Raw genomic sequence first — 19,023 nt, forward strand, 5'->3', positions numbered from 1 at the left:
AGATTAGTATACCCTTTCTTATGGAACCCAAATGAAGATTGTTTTCATACTGCAGAAGGGAACCTTGAGGATTATAACAAAAATCCTCGGGCATGGGATGGGTTAGTTGATGTTCATAAGCAGCTGAGAATCACCCCAACTACAGTCAAACAATTGGAAGCTGCTATGAATTGGTGTGTTGAGAGAGGTACTGAAAATCATGTACCAGACACACCAAAGATTTCTCACATACTATCCACTCCTGTGGATGGTGTCTCATTTGCAGAAAGCATAGGATTTATCATTATTCATCCACTTTCAATGTGTGGTGTGTCGATGGTAGATCTTCATATGTTGCACAGGGGAGACAGGGAACAGGGAAATGCAGTCTTTCATAGAAACAAATTGAGCTAATGGGACTCACTTCAACTGCTGAGAAATATGTGTCCTGCATCAAGGAGGAGCAAACGCACAAGAGTAGGGTCTACTGATCGTTGGCACATCAAACATGAGGTGAATAATGGTAGCTGTTAAGGAAATGACAGCAAGGGATGGGAAGGAATACAAGATGCACTCACTCAGTGTAGTTTGCCTGGAGGGCACACATTGAAACAAACAATGCTCATCATCTAGCCTCCTAGGTCATTTGGATCTCTCCATATCAAGGCAGAGAAGGTTTAGAAGACTAGCATTACTAACAGAGTTTCCACGAACCTCACAGTTCGCAGCATTGTCCCCAGAACTAATCACAGCCCCCTCTTGTTCTGAGTCAAGTTTAAAGATTGAACGAGAAACCTGAAAGGTTCTGAGATAAGCTGGGCTCTAGATTTGCTCCAAAAGGTAGAGAACTGTAGGGTGTCCCAATATGGGTCAGGTATGCACTAGACATCAGAGGCTGCTACCCAGGAAACTGAATCTACATCTACATCTACATACATACTCCGCAATCCAATATACAGTGCGTGGCGGAGGGTACCTTGTACCACAACTAGCATGTTCTCTCCCTGTTCCACTCCCAAACAGAACAAAGGAAAAATGACTGCCTATATGCCCCTGTACGAGCCCTAATCTCTCTTATCTTACCTTTGTGGTCTTTCCGCGAAATGTAAGTTGGTGGCAGTAAAATTGTACTGCAGTCAGCCTCAAATGCTGGTTCTCTAAATTTCCCCAGTAGCGATTCATGAAAAGAGCGCCTCCTTTCCTCTAGAGACTCCCAACCGAGTTCCTGAAGCATTTCCGTAACACTCACATGATGATAAAACCTACCAGTAACAAACCTAGCAGCCCGCCTCTGAATTGCTTCTATGTCCTCCCTCAATCCGACCTGATAGGGATCCCAAACGCTCGAGCAGTACTCAAGAATAGGTCGTATTAGTGTTTTATAAGTGGTCTCCTTTACAGATGAACCACATCTTCCCAAAATTCTACCAATGAACCGAATATGACTATCCGCCTTCCAAACAACTGCCATTACATGCTTGTCCCACTTCATATCCATTTGCAATGTTACGTCCAAATATTTAATCGACGTGACTGTGTCAAGTGCTACACTACTAATGCAGTATTCAAACATTACAGAATTCTTTTTCCTGTTCATCTGTATTAATTTACATTTACCTATATTTAGAGTTAGCTGACATTCTTTACACCAATCACAAATCCTGTCCAAGTCATCTTGTATCCTCCTACAGTCACTCAACAACGACACCTTCCCGCACACCACAGCATCATCAGCAAACAGCCGCACATTGCTATCCACCCTATCCAAAAGATCATTTATGTACATAGAAAACAACAGCGGACCTACCACACTTCCCTGGGGCACTCCAGATGATACCCTCACCTCCGATGAACACTCACCATCGAGGACGATGTACTGGGTTCTATTAGTTAACAAGTCGTCGAGCCACTCACATACTTGGGAACAAATCCCATATGCTCGTCGTACCTTAGTTAGGAGTCTGCAGGGGGGCACCGAGTCAAACGCTTTCCGGAAGTCAAGGAATATGGCATCCGTCTGATACCCTTCATCCATGGTTCGCAAGAGATCATGTGAAAAAAGAGCGAGTTGCGTTTCGCAGGAGCGATGCTTTCTAAAGCCGTGCTGATGCATGGACAGCAACTTCTCTGTCTCAAGGAAATTCATTATATTCGAACTGAGAATATGTTTGAGAATTCTGCAACAAACCGATGTTAAGGATATTGGTCTGTAATTTTTAGGATCTGTCCTTCCACCCTTCTTATATACAGGTGGGATGCACAAAAAGGATTTTTTAGATTACATAACTCTTAATCCAGCCAGATAATGATAGGTGTATGAGACCCACATGTATCAGAAGAAGGGTCAAAGAAATGCCCCCCTCCCTCCCCAAAGCTAGAATATTAAAACGTTAGTAGTTAACAATCAAAGCAATCACAATCAAGCTCCAAAAAACAGTGGAGCTAATGTAGCACTAGGTACAAAATTGATAACTGAAGAGAACTTCATGAGCCAAGATCAATAAAAAGGCATTTTATTGGATGACTGATTTCGACAGAACTATGCTGTCATCATCAGAACTTATGCATTAAAATTTTGACGCCACACTGTCTATTACTGTAGCAAGTTGCTTCACACTGCATATGCATTTTCCACTACCACGAAGATCACTACACATCAGCATGTCAAGCATAAAAGCATTATGTAAAAACACAAGCATAACTGTATTCATCGATTAAAAGTGTTCATGCTCACCACCAGGTGGCAGCTGAGTTGAGTTGAGTTGCCAGCTCGTGGTGAACATGAAACTTGTACTCTGTGCAATACAGTTATGTTTACATATGTACACAACACTTTTATACAAATACTTGACATGCCTATGTGCAGTGATCATCAAGGTAGTGGGAAGTGCATGTGCCGTGTGAGGCAACTTGCTGCACTAACAGACAATATGTTGTCGTCAAAATTTTAGAGCATAAGTTCTGATGATAACAGCATAGCTCTGTAAAAACTGGTCATCCAATAAAATGCTTTCTTCGTGATCCTGGATTGTGAAGTTTTCTTCTGTTATCATAGATTGCAGATAACCCCCCAGGCTGACAATGTTTGGAATGTATAAGGTACAGAAATCTGATTATAACCCAAAACTGAAAGCAGTCAGATTTAGGAAAAATTTAGGTGTATGACAACGGGATAGGCTAATGGGAAATGGAGATGTTGCATTTGTCACAGTAGACAGAAAACTCAAATCAATCAAGGCAGAAATCAAAGCCGCATGCAAGATTGTGCAGGCAAGACTCACTATCAAGGGTGGGCATAGAATCATAAATGGATCCTTCTACCAACCACCAGACTCACCCTCTGATGTAACCAAAAACTTTAGAAAACCTCATTTCATTTGTACGTAAGTATCCCAGTCATACTGTCATCATTGGAGGAGACTTGAATCATCCAATAATAGAGTGGGATGATTACAGTGTTGTTGGTGGTGGGTGTGACAAGTCATCCTGTGAAACATTACTACTTGTCTTCTCCAAAAACTACCTAGCACAGGTAATTTAGAATCATATGCTAGACAGAAATATATTGAATCTAATAGCAACAAATTAGCAGTGGGCATGACAAGCCATTCTCCAAAACATTACTACACATCTCCAAAAACTACCTAGAACAGCTAGTTTAAAATCACACTCATGATGGAAACGTATTGGATATAATAGCAACAAATACATCTCATATCTTTGAGGATGTCTACAGACAAACTGGTATCAGTGACGATGAGCCAGTTGTAGAAGCAATGGTTATCAAAGTACAAAGGGCAACTAAAACAAATAGCAAGATTTGTACATTCGGTAAACTAGGTAAAGAGACACTAATGTCAATCAAAAGAAGGAATTTCAAAAATTTAGCTGTGGTCAGAATCACGTAGGTGAACTAAGGCTCATGTTTAAAAGAATAGCTGATCATGCACTGGATAGATATGTACCTAGGACAACAGATTATGGCTGGAGAGACCTTCCACGGTATACACTCATTGTGAAGAAACGACTAAGGAAACAGTGACTTCCGTATAACAGGTGTAACATGAAGCCTAGGGCTGTTGATAGAGAGATGCTGATTCAAATATGTATGGCTGTCAGGTGGGCAGTGCACAAAACCTTCTTTAACTATTATAACCGAATATTACCAAAATATCTCTACAAAGCCCAAAGTAATTTTGAACATATGTAAAGGCTGATAGAGGTACTAGAGTCAGTGTCCAGACACTCAAGGACAAGACAGGGACTGACATTGAGTATGCGAAAGCAAAGGCAGAAATTCTGAACTCCATTTTCAAATGCTCATTTACAAATGAAAATCAAGGATTACTGTCACAGTTTAATTCTGGTTCCACTGAACAGATGAGTGAAGTAAATATAATTGTCAGTGGTGTCAAAGACACAGCTTACGTCATTAAAACTGAACAAAGCTCCAGGGCCTAATGGAATTCATATCAAATCCTATGTCAAATTTGAGGCTGAGTTAGTACCTCTTTTAAGCATAATATACCATACACATCTTGTACAAAATATACCATACACATCTTGTACAAGAAACTGTGCCCAAAGGCTGGAAGAAAGCATGGCTCACACCTGTTTACAAGAAGGGTAGACGAAATGACCCACAAAACTAATGCCCATTATCATTGATATCCATTTATAACAGAGTCTTAGAACATATTCTGAGCTCAAACAAAATGAGGCGTCATGAACAAAATGACCTCCTCAATGCCAACCAGCCCGGATTCAGAAAATATCGATCACGTGAAACCCAACTCACACTTTTCTCACATGACATAAAGAACACCATGGAACAAAGCAGTCAGGTAGATACAGTATTTCTTGACTTCCAAAAAATATTTGACTCAGTATCACAGTTATATGTACTATCAAAAGCACAATCATGTGAACTATCAAGCAAAATTTATAACTGGATTGAGGATTTCTTTGTAGGGAGGGCACAGCATATTACCTTGGATGGAAAGTCATCAATACATGTAGAAGTAACTTTAGGTGTGTTCCAGGAAAGTGTGTTGGAGTCTTGTTGTACAAACTGTACATTAATGATCTTGCAGACATCTTCAATAATGACGACAGACTTTTCACAGATGATGTTGTTATCTATTCTGATGTACAGGGTGAAAGAAAGTACACAAATATTCAGACCTCGATAAGATTTCAAAGTGGCACAAAGATTGGCAACTTGCTTTAAATGTTCAGAAATGTAAAATCGTGCACTTCATATAATAAACAAACATATTATGTAACTACAATATCAATGAGCCACAACTGGAATCAGTCAACTGAAATAATCATGGGTAACAATTTGTAGGGATATGAAATGGAATGATCACACAAGCTCAGCTGTTGCTAAAGCAAGTGGTAGACTTTTGTTCATTGGTAGATTATTAGTGAAATGCTGCTCAGGCAGGCTTCAGACCAGGGCGTAGCTGCTGCGACCAAGTATTGTCTCTCACATCCTTCATAGAGTCAGGATACCAAATGAAGCAGAAAACATCTCTGGCATTTGTTGATCTAACTGCCGCCTTCGACACTGTGTGGAGGGAAGGCCTTATCTACAAATTTCTCCGCATCATACCCCGCAGAACAACGGCTCGACTGATTAACAACGTGCTAAGTGATCGGAAGTTCCAGGTAATCACTGGAAGCAACATAAGTAAGGGAGGAAGCTGAACGACGGATTGCCTCAAGGATCAGTTCTCTCACCCATACTGTTTAACCTATATCTATCTGACCTACCTGATACTTTGTCCAGAAAATACTGCTATGGCGATGACCTGGCTCTAGCCGTCAAACACCAGGAAATGAAGACAACAGAAGAGATTTTAGCCAATGACCTGTCTGCATTAGACAATTACTTCAAAATCTGGAGACTCCAACCCAGTGTGAGTAAAACAGAAGTGTGTTGCTTCCATCTAAATAACCAGTTGGCGAATGTAAAACTGGAGGTAAGTTTCAGAGGCAGAATTCTTCGTCACAATTGGAACCCAAAATATCTTGGTGTCATCCTGGATCGTACACTATGCTTCAAACAACACCTTCTTAACTTAGCTCAAAAGCTGAGGACTCAAAACAACATCCTCCATAAGCTATGCGGAACTACCTGGGGATCTTCAGCAACCACCCTGCGAACTTCAGCTCTGGGCTTGGTATACTCAAGTGCTGAGTATTGTGCACCTGTTTGGATGAATATTCATCATACAAGGCTTGTTGATACCCAGCTGAATACGACAATGCGCATAATATCTGGCACAATCAGATCTACTCCAGTTTATTGGCTTCCACTGTTAACCGGTATAATGCCTCCTGATCTACGCAGATGTACTGCCCTTATGAGAGAATTCCACAAGATCTCCAGGAATTCTAACCTACCCGTGCATAGCGACCTGCCACTTTTAAATCGCAAGAGACTGAAATCACGCCATCCAACTCTGTGCAATGCTGCTGACATGGTTGCTAAGAATTTCAAACCTCTTGAAGAATGGAAAGGTCGGTGGGAAGCAGTGACAGATGTGCACCTGCATAACATCTTCTCAGGTGCTAAACTTCCAAGTGGATTCGACTTACCACACAAGACCTGGTCTACTCTCAACAGAATCCGTACCAGCTATGGGCGATGCAGGGATGCTCTCTTTAACTGGAAGAAGCTGCCTGATCCAACTTGTGACTATGGGGCTCCATACCAGACTATTCACCACATTGTTAGTGAATGCAGGATTCAAGCCTATCACGGCACCAAAGAGGACTTCCTGCTAGCAACTCCAGATGCAGTGCGCTGGATTGAAGGAATAGATATTCAGTTGTAAAGACAAACTTAACTTTCTTGTGTGTCAATATGTACATATGTATATGTAATTTCATGATATGTCTGTATTAGCCATACGCTAAATAAATAGTGAAATGCAATCGGTCTACAGAGGAGACTACAAAAAACTCATGCAAGGCATTCTAGAATATTGCTGAAATGTGTGGGGGACAAAATAAATAGGACTGACAAGGGATAGTGAATGTAAATAAAGAAGGGAAGCATGCTTATGTCACCCTACACATCAATTTCACAATTTACTCTCTCCAGCTATTCTGCTTCAATCCACACTTAAACCATTCAAAGCTGTCTTGCAGTTACTTTATTGCATGTCTTCCTACACTTTCAGTTTACTACTGCAACATTACTCTTCACATTTTTCTATGTATACTGCCTTTTTGATAAAATTCTGGCTACATTCACATTACCTCATGCTACATATATTACCCTCCGTTCATTTGAGAAAAAATTTAATCCATAATGAGTTAGTGTTTTATTTCAGTATTAATGTTTACTTTTGGATGATGTTCAATACATCCTAAAACTGAAAAATTAATCCTTCTTATTTATTTTCAATCACTAGACCTTTAACACTCACACTAACAGATAATTACTGACGTGATTCAGTCAATGTAATTAGCTCTCCTTGGTGCAATAGCTATGGGAGAGTGATTCCATTATTCAACTACATAACCATAAAAACAAAGACTTACTTTACATTCAGAAAATATCGATCACGTGAAACCCAACTCACACTTTTCTCACATGACATAAAGAACACCATGGAACAAAGCAGTCAGGTAGATACAGTATTTCTTGACTTCCAAAAAATATTTGACTCAGTATCACAGTTATATGTACTATCAAAAGCACAATCATGTGAACTATCAAGCAAAATTTATAACTGGATTGAGGATTTCTTTGTAGGGAGGGCACAGCATATTACCTTGGATGGAAAGTCATCAATACATGTAGAAGTAACTTTAGGTGTGTTCCAGGAAAGTGTGTTGGAGTCTTGTTGTACAAACTGTACATTAATGATCTTGCAGACATCTTCAATAATGACGACAGACTTTTCACAGATGATGTTGTTATCTATTCTGATGTACAGGGTGAAAGAAAGTACACAAATATTCAGACCTCGATAAGATTTCAAAGTGGCACAAAGAATGGCAACTTGCTTTAAATGTTCAGAAATGTAAAATCGCGCACTTCATATAATAAACAAACATATTATGTAACTACAATATCAATGAGCCACAACTGGAATCTGTCAACTGAAATAATTATGGGTAACAATTTGTAGGGATATGAAATGGAATGATCACACAAGCTCAGCTGTTGCTAAAGCAAGTGGTAGACTTTTGTTCATTGGTAGATTATTAGTGAAATGCTGCTCAGGCAGGCTTCAGACCAGGGCGTAGCTGCTGCGACCAAGTATTGTCTCTCACATCCTTCATAGAGTCAGGATACCAAATGAAGCAGAAAACATCTCTGGCATTTGTTGATCTAACTGCCACCTTCGACACTGTGTGGAGGGAAGGCCTTATCTACAGATTTCTCCGCATCATACCCTGCAGAACAACGGCTCGACTGATTAACAACGTGCTAAGTGATCGGAAGTTCCAGGTAATCACTGGAAGCAACATAAGTAAGGAGAGGAAGCTGAACGACGGATTGCCTCAAGGATCAGTTCTCTCACCCATACTGTTTAACCTATATCTATCTGACCTACCTGATACTTTGTCCAGAAAATAATGCTATGGCGATGACCTGGCTCTAGCCGTCAAACACCAGGAAATGAAGACAACAGAAGAGATTTTAGCCAATGACCTGTCTGCATTAGACAATTACTTCAAAATCTGGAGACTCCAACCCAGTGTGAGTAAAACAGAAGTGTGTTGCTTCCATCTAAATAACCAGTTGGCAAATGTAAAACTGGAGGTAAGTTTCAGAGGCAGAATTCTTCGTCATCCTGGATCGTACACTATGCTTCAAACAACACCTTCTTAACTTAGCTCAAAAGCTGAGGACTCAAAACAACATCCTCCATAAGCTATGCGGAACTACCTGGGGATCTTCAGCAACCACCCTGCGAACTTCAGCTCTGGGCTTGGTATACTCAAGTGCTGAGTATTGTGCACCTGTTTGGATGAATATTCATCATACAAGGCTTGTTGATACCCAGCTGAATACGACAATGCGCACAATATCTGGCACAATCAGATCTACTCCAGTTTATTGGCTTCCACTGTTAACCGGTATAATGCCTCCTGATCTACGCAGATGTACTGCCCTTATGAGAGAATTCCACAAGATCTCCAGGAATTCTAACCTACCCGTGCATAGCGACCTGCCACTTTTAAATCGCAAGAGACTGAAATCACGCCATCCAACTCTGTGCAATGCTGCTGACATGGTTGCTAAGAACTTCAAACCTCTTGAAGAATGGAAAGGTCGGTGGGAAGCAGTGACAGATGTGCACCTGCATAACATCTTCTCAGGTGCTAAACTTCCAAGTGGATTCGACTTACCATGCAAGACCTGGTCTACTCTCAACAGAATCCGTACCAGTCATGGGCGATTCAGGGATGCTCTCTTTAACTGGAAGAAGCTGCCTGATCCAGCTTGTGACTGCGGGGCTCCATACCAGACTGTTCACCACATTGTCAGTGAATGCAGGATTCGAGCCTATCACGGCGCCAAAGAGGACTTCCTGCTAGCAACTCCAGGTGCAGTGCGCTGGATTGAAGGACTGGATATTCAGTTGTAAAGACAAACTTAACTTTCTTGTGTGTCAATATGTACATATGTATATGTAATTTCATGATATGTCTGTATTAGCCATACGCTAAATAAATAGTGAAATGCAATCGGTCTACAGAGGAGACTACAAAAAACTCATGCAAGGCATTCTAGAATATTGCTGAAATGTGTGGGGGACAAAATAAATAGGACTAACAAGGGATGGTGAATATAAATAAAGAAGGGAAGCATGCTTATGTCACCCTACACATCAATTTCACAATTTACTCTCTCCAGCTGTTCTGCTTCAATCCACACTTAAACCATTCAAAGCTGTCTTGCAGTTACTTCATTGCATGTCTTCCTTCACTTTCAGTTTACTACTGCAACATTACTCTTCACATTTTTCTATGCAAGCTCTATGTATTACTGCATTTTTGATAAAATTCTGGCTACATTCACATTACCTCATGCTACATATATTACCCTCCGTTCATTTGAGAAAAAATTTAATCCATAATGAGTTAGTGTTTTATTTCAGTATTAATGTTTACCTTTGGATGATGTTCAATACATCCTAAAACTGAAAAATTAATCCTTCTTATTTATTTTCAATCACTAGACCTTTAACACTCACACTAACAGATAATTACTGATGTGATTCAGTCAATGTAATTAGCTCTCCTTGGTGCAATAGCTATGGGAGAGTGATTCCATTATTCAACTACATAACCATAAAAACAAAGACTTACTTTACATTCAGAAAATATCGATCACGTGAAACCCAACTCACACTTTTCTCACATGACATAAAGAACACCATGGAACAAAGCAGTCAGGTAGATACAGTATTTCTTGACTTCCAAAAAATATTTGACTCAGTACCACAGTTATATGTACTATCAAAAGCACAATCATGTGAACTATCAAGCAAAATTTATAACTGGATTGAGGATTTCTTTGTAGGGAGGGCACAGCATACTACCTTGGATGGAGAGTCATCAATACATGTAGAAGTAACTTTAGGTGTGTTCCAGGAAAGTGTGTTGGAGTTTTGTTGTACAAACTGTACATTAATTATCTTGCAGACATCATCAATAATGACGACAGACTTTTCACAGATGATGTTGTTATCTATTCGGATGTACAGGGTGAAAGAAAGTACACAAATATTCAGACCTCGATAAGATTTCAAAGTGGCACAAAGATTGGCAACTTGCTTTAAATGTTCAGAAATGTAAAATCGCGCACTTCATATAATAAACAAACATATTCTGTAACTACAATATCAATGAGCCACAACTGGAATCAGTCAACTGAAATAATTATGGGTAACAATTTGTAGGGATATGAAATGGAATGATCACACAAGCTCAGCTGTTGCTAAAGCAAGTGGTAGACTTTTGTTCATTGGTAGATTATTAGTGAAATGCAAGCGGTCTACAGAGGAGACTACAAAAAACTCATGCAAGGGATTCTAGAATATTGCTGAAATGTGTGGGGGACAAAATAAATAGGACTAACAAGCGATAGTGAATATAAATAAAGAAGGGAAGCATGCTTATGTCACCCTACACATTAATTTCACAATTTACTCACTCCAGCTGTTCTGCTTCAATCCACACTTAAACCATTCAAAGCTGTCTTGCAGTTACTTCATTGCATGTCTTCCTTCACTTTCAGTTTACTACTGCAACATTACTCTTCACATTTTTCTATGCAAGCTCTATGTATTACTGCATTTTTGATAAAATTCTGGCTACATTCACATTACCTCATGCTACATATATTACCCTCCGTTCATTTGAGAAAAAATTTAATCCATAATGAGTTAGTGTTTTATTTCAGTATTAATGTTTACCTTTGGATGATGTTCAATACATCCTAAAACTGAACAATTAATCCTTCTTATTTATTTTCAATCACTAGACCTTTAACACTCACACTAACAGATAATTACTGATGTGATTAAGCCAATGTAATTAACTCTCCTTGGTGCAATAGCCATGGGAGAGTGATTCCATTATTCAACTACATAACCATAAAAACAAAGACTTACTTTACATAGGAGTATATAATCATCTTGTCTATGTCTCAGTCTGAACTTGTTGCATACTGTCTATAAAAGGTTTCTTGGGGGTGTGGGAAGTGAAGGAAGCAAATTCCATCCATGACAAAGAATTCAGTGTGTAACGAAACTGAGTGGAAGAAAGTGAGCTGCATCTCCCCCAAAAGAGCAGCCGCTACATCCGTGCTTCATGCTATGTATTAAGCACTCAACAAAAGAAACAATGGTAACTTGCCATTCTCATAGAGTTTCCATCCATAACTGACCAGGGAGGCGCTGGAAATCAGAGGAAAGGTGTGAGGTAATAGGAAAGGAGAAGATATGTGGGGTGCACAGGAGATACGGAAGTATTTGGAAGTATTGGGAGGACAGAGAAAAAGATACAAGACAGTACTCAGTAGCAGTGGTGCAATAAGAATTAAAGTTAGTCCCAATCACAAAACAAATGGAATACAAGTAGAAGAAATTAAGACAGGGAAAGTGGATTATGATGCTGGTATTGGGGAGAATCGAGTGAAAAGGTGTAAGGTAGTGGTAATCTGGTGACTTCAGATGAGGGTTAGCATAACTTCAGATCCGTGGGATTACAGTTGATGCAACAGGAGGAGGTGACTCACAAGCTGTGGCATTATGAGTTAGAGAGGCCTAAGGATAGACTAAGATATAAGTTCAGCAACTCAAAGTGACTTTGGAAGAGATGGATGGAATGTTAAAGGCAATATTTTTGGTAATTATGGCTCTAGTGAGCAACATGACTGAGTTCATCAGGGTCTGGTTACGATTGATGACAAAAGAATTACTGTTTTTTTTTTTTTTTTTTTTTTTTTTTTTAATAGACTTACTGGAAAAATAGTGCAAGTCTGTTTATGGGTTAGCTGGACAGGATATTGTCTGTAAACAACCTAGCAATGTTATCAGCCTATTTGGATAATTCTTATCATCCACAACAGGTGTACCCACAAGTGCTAAAGCTATAGGGGGGAACACTAATGATGTGGAATGGGTGGCAGCTCTCAAAATGAGCATAACATTCGTGGCTTTGATATACACAGATTTTTGTAGAGTCAAAAAGGAAGAGCTCACTGCCCATGGACTACTGAGTTACGAAGGACCAAAGTGATATATAGTTGGGAGTCTGTGTTGAGATTCTAGAAGGAAGACAATAGACTATGGTGTAACAATGCTTTTAAATAAACTTCATGAGAAAAAAAGCTGTTTTATGCAATTATTGTAGACGCTTCTTAACAGAGTATGTCAGAGTCAACACTTATACTTACTACAGGAACACAAAAAAATATATCAACATTTCTGTAATGAACTTGAACTGAGTTTGATGTTAAGAATGTCTTCATACAAATGTGAGTGAGAGTCATTCAGCAGGATGCCAAATAGGCAGAATATAATACTTCTCATAGTATCGATTTGCACACAATACAAAAATTACCCAGAAAATGAACACCGTGTATGTTCAAAATTCAAATATTATGTGGGAATAAGAGACTGACTATTGAAGTGCATTGTTTATTCCTTCGAAGAGAAGTGACCTGAAGTGTATGTAGGTTTGATTTCTGACCTACAAATACTATTCCATTCTATGCATCCTTTCAAAGAAATCAACACTCAGCACTATACTAAGCACTTTAGAAATTGAATCTGCATTGTCATCATTATCCTATATATGATTTTTTTCTGTATATAACAGACCCAAGTAATTTTACATAAATTTAACATTGCAAAAATGACAAACAGCATAAAAATGTACACTTTTCTATTAAATAACTTCAAATCCAAAAAAACTTATGTAAATTAATTTTGTGAAATGTAATTATTATTTCATAAATAATATTTCAGAGATAAAGCAGCAGTCAGCCTGTGGCTGGTTGTGATTGATTGTAATATATTTTTTGTTTTAGAAAGTAAATGAAGAGCATTCCTGCTCATATCTCTCTCTCGTCTGTTAGCCTTTGTACTGATAGGACATACTATAGCTGTGTTCCTTGGATACCAGTAACTAATCTTTCTTTTCTGTAGACACATCTGATGTAAGTGTGCCTTTAAAACCATTTGAAATTAAATTAGTGTAAATTAGTTAAGTCTCATGAGTTCTCATTTTAACAGTTCTCCTAATAGATATAAGATACATGAAATGCTTTATTGTTACAGCCAACGACCAATAAGAGCTTAATGAATCATGGCATGGAAACACAAAGGCTGAATACAATTAGTATTCTATCATTTATTGATTTACAACTTGCTACAGCATCCCTGGGACTGCTGATCATCACAAAGTGTTTTGCAAACTTGAATGCAAGCATGGAACCTTAAATGATCTGGCCACAGTCTCCAAGTTACGATTCCATTTTGCCCATAAATAACAGGTAAAGGCCCCGCAAAATTGATGGTGGTATTATAAGATGTAATCTCTAAATTTTCAGCATTTTTCTAGAAATCAGTTCAGCCACTAACAAAAATGCATCCACCACCAACAATTTTAACATTTTTCTTTCCAGTGATTAATTTCAATTTCTACTCAAAACCAAATTTTAGTAATCTTGCTTGAGCAGATGTGTCAATATTATTCATAGCTCATAGCTCCCCTGATAACCTTTTAGTGTTCATCACTCATAGGAACAACTGTGTAGAGTGTCACCTATAACTCACCCTCGTATTTTTGTGGGAAATTCCATCTTCAACACAGGATACTGAGGACTTTTGGTCGCCAACATCCACAACACAGGCATAACCAAGGCCAGCACCAAAGGTAGCTGCTACATGATCCTGTATTTAAAAAAGTACATGATACATATAAAGACTTCACTATAATAAGATATGAATGAATATGGTAAGGAAAGTTCTAGTAGAATGTAAATAATTTAAGAGTAAAGGAGACCACTAACCGATTCCCTAACAATCCACACCATCACGTCACAGTCATTGTATGCCACACAACTCACCAGCTCCAGCGTCCACATGTTGCATTCCTATATCATACACCTGCTGCCTCTCCCCCTCCCACATCTTATCCCACCCACCAGCTGCCTCCCTCCAAGCCACCAGCTGCCCCTCCCCTACCTTCCTCGCAGCTTCTTACTCCCTCTACCCATCCCACTCAACACAACCCCTCACCCAGTCCACCACTGAACCACAATCCCAGTACTGTGAGTTCAGGCAGCACATTTTAGCTACACAGATTCCTGTGCATGTTCTCTAGTCTTTTATAAAATTTATCCAAAATATAGTATGTTTTCAATCTTTTTGTGTGCTTGCCACTGACTCAACACTATTCAGTGAGTGGTGTCCTATACTCCTAAATTATTAAGATCTGAACGACATACATAAATAACTTAAAAAGTATGATATTACAATATAAACTATAGAAACTATCTAAAAAATTAAGCCTGTAAAACTGCAAAGAGGATTAAATGTTCAACTACATACACATATTTTATTTTTTAGGTACATGGAGGAGAACATTCATGAATTTGGATTAGGCCTATTGTTCGTTAAGAGTCTAATTTCACATTATTATACTTTGCTGTTGCAACACCTTTATAGTTACATGTGACACCAGGCTGCAAAATGTGACTTCACTAAGAGCTGGAACAAGAGCCCTCAATTACATCAGAGGACTGATCCCAACATCCAGTCCACACATTCATGTCATGCAGCTGGTAGAATCCATAAACTAACAAATTTGACAGATTGTTTTACACAGAACAAATATATATGGGCTGCTCAAATACCCACACATCAGATCACATGGTGAGTTAGTCTTGTTTCTGTTCTGGATAAAACATATTACAGATAACACAAAGAAATACCACTTAACAGCAGCAATGGCATGACTAGTGTTAACTATATAGTATTGCTGCACATCCATGTACAAGTTATAGGGGCAATGGGCAGATGGAATTCAGACAATGAATGGCTTTAGGCTACAGGGCACACCCAGCTGCTTCCACAGCTTGGCTAAAGAAACAATAATATAGACCTCAGAAGCTCAATTGTTTCTACTACTTTTTATTTAAAGACAATAAAGTGAAGGACTTCATGATCGGAAGATGGCTTAGTGGAGTTGGAAAAGGAGTTCTATAATATCAAATGGTATGCAGTAGGGCTATCGTAAGTGTGGTTGCAAACTAAAGGTCAAAGAAAAAATTAAAACCAAAACACTTTTTTTTACTACAGTAGAAAAGAGCAGATGGGAAATTCAGGTGCAAAATTATCTGTAAACAAAGAAATTAAAAACAATGTTACAGACATTAGAAGAACCTTACACAAAGTCATGAACTTGTATAAGGGAAAGAAATTCCACTATGCAACTTCCAAATATGTTTATGTTATAACCTTTAATCACTACGAATTTGCGCAGATATGCAAAAGTAGAAACACTAGCGGGTTAAATACTACTAACTCCGTAACCGTCATTCGACTGCCGTGCCGTGCCGTGACATGCGGCCGGTGCCGTTCATAGCCAGGTGGCGCTCCCGCGCTCGGCCGAGCTGCGGAGCGCCTCTATCGCTGTGTTCGCATACTGACGTAGCGGCACTTTTAAATGTCGTGGCACTGTCACAACACTTTTCCCCCCTTGAAAAAAAAAAAAAAAAAAAAAAAAACACTCACTTCCTTGGAGACACGGACAGAGCGGAGACATCCATGGCCTCTTGGGAGGCCCCGAGAAGATCCCACGAGAAACACGAGAGTATGGTCGAAAATGTCCAGGACGGAAGCTTGCGCGTGGAACGTGCCTCCTGGACGAGATGATGGGTGAAAACTCCGGAGCAGCATCCATAGGTGTCGTGGACCTGGGGGTGTGCTCCAGCGAGATGGGTCGCGGAGAAGGCGGCGTCGCGACTGGGGCCGGTTCCGGCGTACTCGGAAGCGGTAGCGACGGCGGCTGCAGCAACACGCCCGGAAGATCGGCAGCAGCGACAGGACTGGCTTCTCGGGCTGGTGGAGACGAAAGAAGGGGCGGTGGCACCGGCGTGGCCACCACTCGTGGGCGCATCTGGTGGTAATGGCGAACAACCATGCCGTCGACCATACGTATTTCACAAAGCCGGCGGCCGCGAAGACCCTGGACCACCCCTGGAATCCATTTATGGCGAGATCCTGCCCCGTGCCCACACGTCGGCGCCCACCGGGTATTTTCCCGCACTAGGGGACACAGTACAAGGCCTGACAGGGTGAAACAGGTGCAGTAGAGTGCGCGGTTGGCGGCCATGCAAGAGTTCAGCAGGGCTGCGATCACCCAGAGGCGTGAAGCGATAAGAACTCAGAAATTGCAACAGAGCGTCATCTGTGGAAAAATCACTAAGGAATTTTTTCATTTGGCTTTTGAAAGTGCGGACAAGGCACTCGACCTCCCCATTCGATTGCGGATGGAAGGGCGGTGCTGTAACATGATGAATCCCTTGGCCAGTACAAAAATCACGGAAGGCCTGCGAAGAGAACTGAGAGCCATTGTCCATGACAATCGTGGATGGAAGACCTTTGAGCGCAAAGATTTTGGACAAAGCCAGCGTCGTGGCCGCAGTGGTGGGCGACGGACATTGAACAACAAATGGAAACTTCGAGAAGGCGTCAATCAACAGTAGCCAATAAGTGCCGAGGAAGGGGCCGGCAAAGTCAGCGTGCACCCGTTCCCACGGCTGCGCCGGATCAGGCCACGGAGAGGGCATAGTACGAGGCGCAGCCAGTTGTTGAACACACTGATCACACGCAGCGACCATGTGGGCGATGTCCGAATCAATACCGGGCCAATAAACGTGCCTGCGGGCCAGGGACTTAGTCCGAGAAATCCCCCAATGGCCTTCATGCAATAGTTTGAGAACAGCTTTGCGAAGAGAGGCTGGCACCACGACCCGTGGAGATGCGCCATCCATGGCCAGAAGAACAACACCCTCACGAACAGACAGACGAAGGCGCAAGGCATGGTAGTTGCGAAGGGGATCTGATGCCCGGCCCTTGGTCCTGTCCGGCCAACCCCGTTGAACAAAACCGATCACCTGATGCAGGACCGGGTCCCGCGCAGTAGCCGACGCGACCTGCGAACCTGTAAGTGGAAAACCCTCGACCGCACGACGTTCTTCCTTATCAATGTGGAAACAGAGTAGTTCATCTCGCTCGAAAACCGGGTCGGGGCCCATCGGCAAACGCGACAACGTGTCAGCGTTGGTGTGCTGGGCCGTGGGGCGATAGTGAATCTCATAGTGAAAACGAGACATGTATAAGGCCCTACGTTGCAGGCGGTGAGCTGCCTTATCCAGAAGCGACGCCGAGGGGCTGAACAGAGAGACCAGCGGCTTGTGGTCGGTGATGAGGTGAAACTTAGAACCATACAAAAAAACGCTGAACTTTTTTAGAGCATAAACGATAGCGAGCGCCTCCTTTTCGATTTGAGAGTAATGCCGTTGAGCATCGTTGAGGGTCTTGGAAGCGTAGGCGATGGGTTGTTCCGACCCATCCTCATACCGATGGGCGAGAACAGCCCCCAGGCCATACTGCGACGCGTCAGTCGCCAGAACCAAGTGCTGACCCGGACGGAATGTGGCCAGACAAGGCGCCGACTGCAAATGAGCCTTCAGGCGGACAAAAGCCTGCTCACACTCGTCGGACCAACAGAAAGGAACGTTTTTGCATAACAGCCGATGCAGAGGATGAGCCACTGCTGCTGCGGATGGAATGAATTTGTGATAATAAGCAACCTTGCCGAGAAACGCCTGAAGTTCTTTGACCGTAGACGGCCGGGGTAGAGCAGTAATGGCCGCAACGTGCTGTCGTAGAGGACGTATACCCTCACGGGACAAGTGGAAACCAAGATACACAATGGAGGGTTGGAAAAACTGTGACTTGTCCAGATTGCACTTCAACCCAGCTGAATGCAGGACCCGAAACAGTGAGCGCAAATTGCGAAGGTGCTCCTCAGTGGAGGCCCCCGTGACAACAATGTCATCCAGGTAGTTGATGCAGCCGGGAACGGAAGGCGTGAGCTGTTCCAAAAACCGCTGAAAAATGGCTGGCGCGCTAGCGACGCCAAATGGTAACCGCTGGTACTGATACAACCCACAAGGAGTGTTGATGACGAGAAATTCCTTGGAAGACGCATCCAATGGCAACTGATGGTACGCCTCCGATAAGTCAAGTTTGGAAAAGAACTGGCCCCTAGCGAGCTTGGTAAACAACTCCTCAGGACGGGGAAGAGGATAAGTGTCAATGAGGCTCTGAACGTTGACAGTGGCTTTAAAATCACCGCACAACCGCAGACTCCCGTTTGGTTTAGAAACCACCACGATTGGCGATGCCCATTCGCTGGCGGTAACAGGAAGGAGAATCCCTGAAGCTGTTAACCTGTCGATCTCAGCCTTGACAGGCGCACGCAACGCCA

At 41.5% G+C, this 19,023-nt stretch overlaps 1 protein-coding gene across 5 annotated transcripts in view; it reads right to left on the minus strand.

Annotated features, from left to right (window-relative positions):
* The window catches only part of LOC126262924 (actin-related protein 8), a 186,763-nt gene that overhangs the window by 91,246 nt on the left and 76,494 nt on the right, over positions 1–19,023 (minus strand). For all 5 annotated transcript variants that reach the window (XM_049959847.1, XM_049959849.1, XM_049959845.1 and 2 more), the window contains one exon: positions 14,298–14,414. In XM_049959847.1, coding sequence (XP_049815804.1) covers positions 14,298–14,414 — 117 coding nt within the window. The remainder of the gene's footprint in view (positions 1–14,297; positions 14,415–19,023) is intronic.

This window comes from Schistocerca nitens, chromosome 6 (assembly GCF_023898315.1).
Source record: "Schistocerca nitens isolate TAMUIC-IGC-003100 chromosome 6, iqSchNite1.1, whole genome shotgun sequence".
In the NCBI taxonomy this organism is placed as follows: domain Eukaryota; kingdom Metazoa; phylum Arthropoda; class Insecta; order Orthoptera; family Acrididae; genus Schistocerca; species Schistocerca nitens.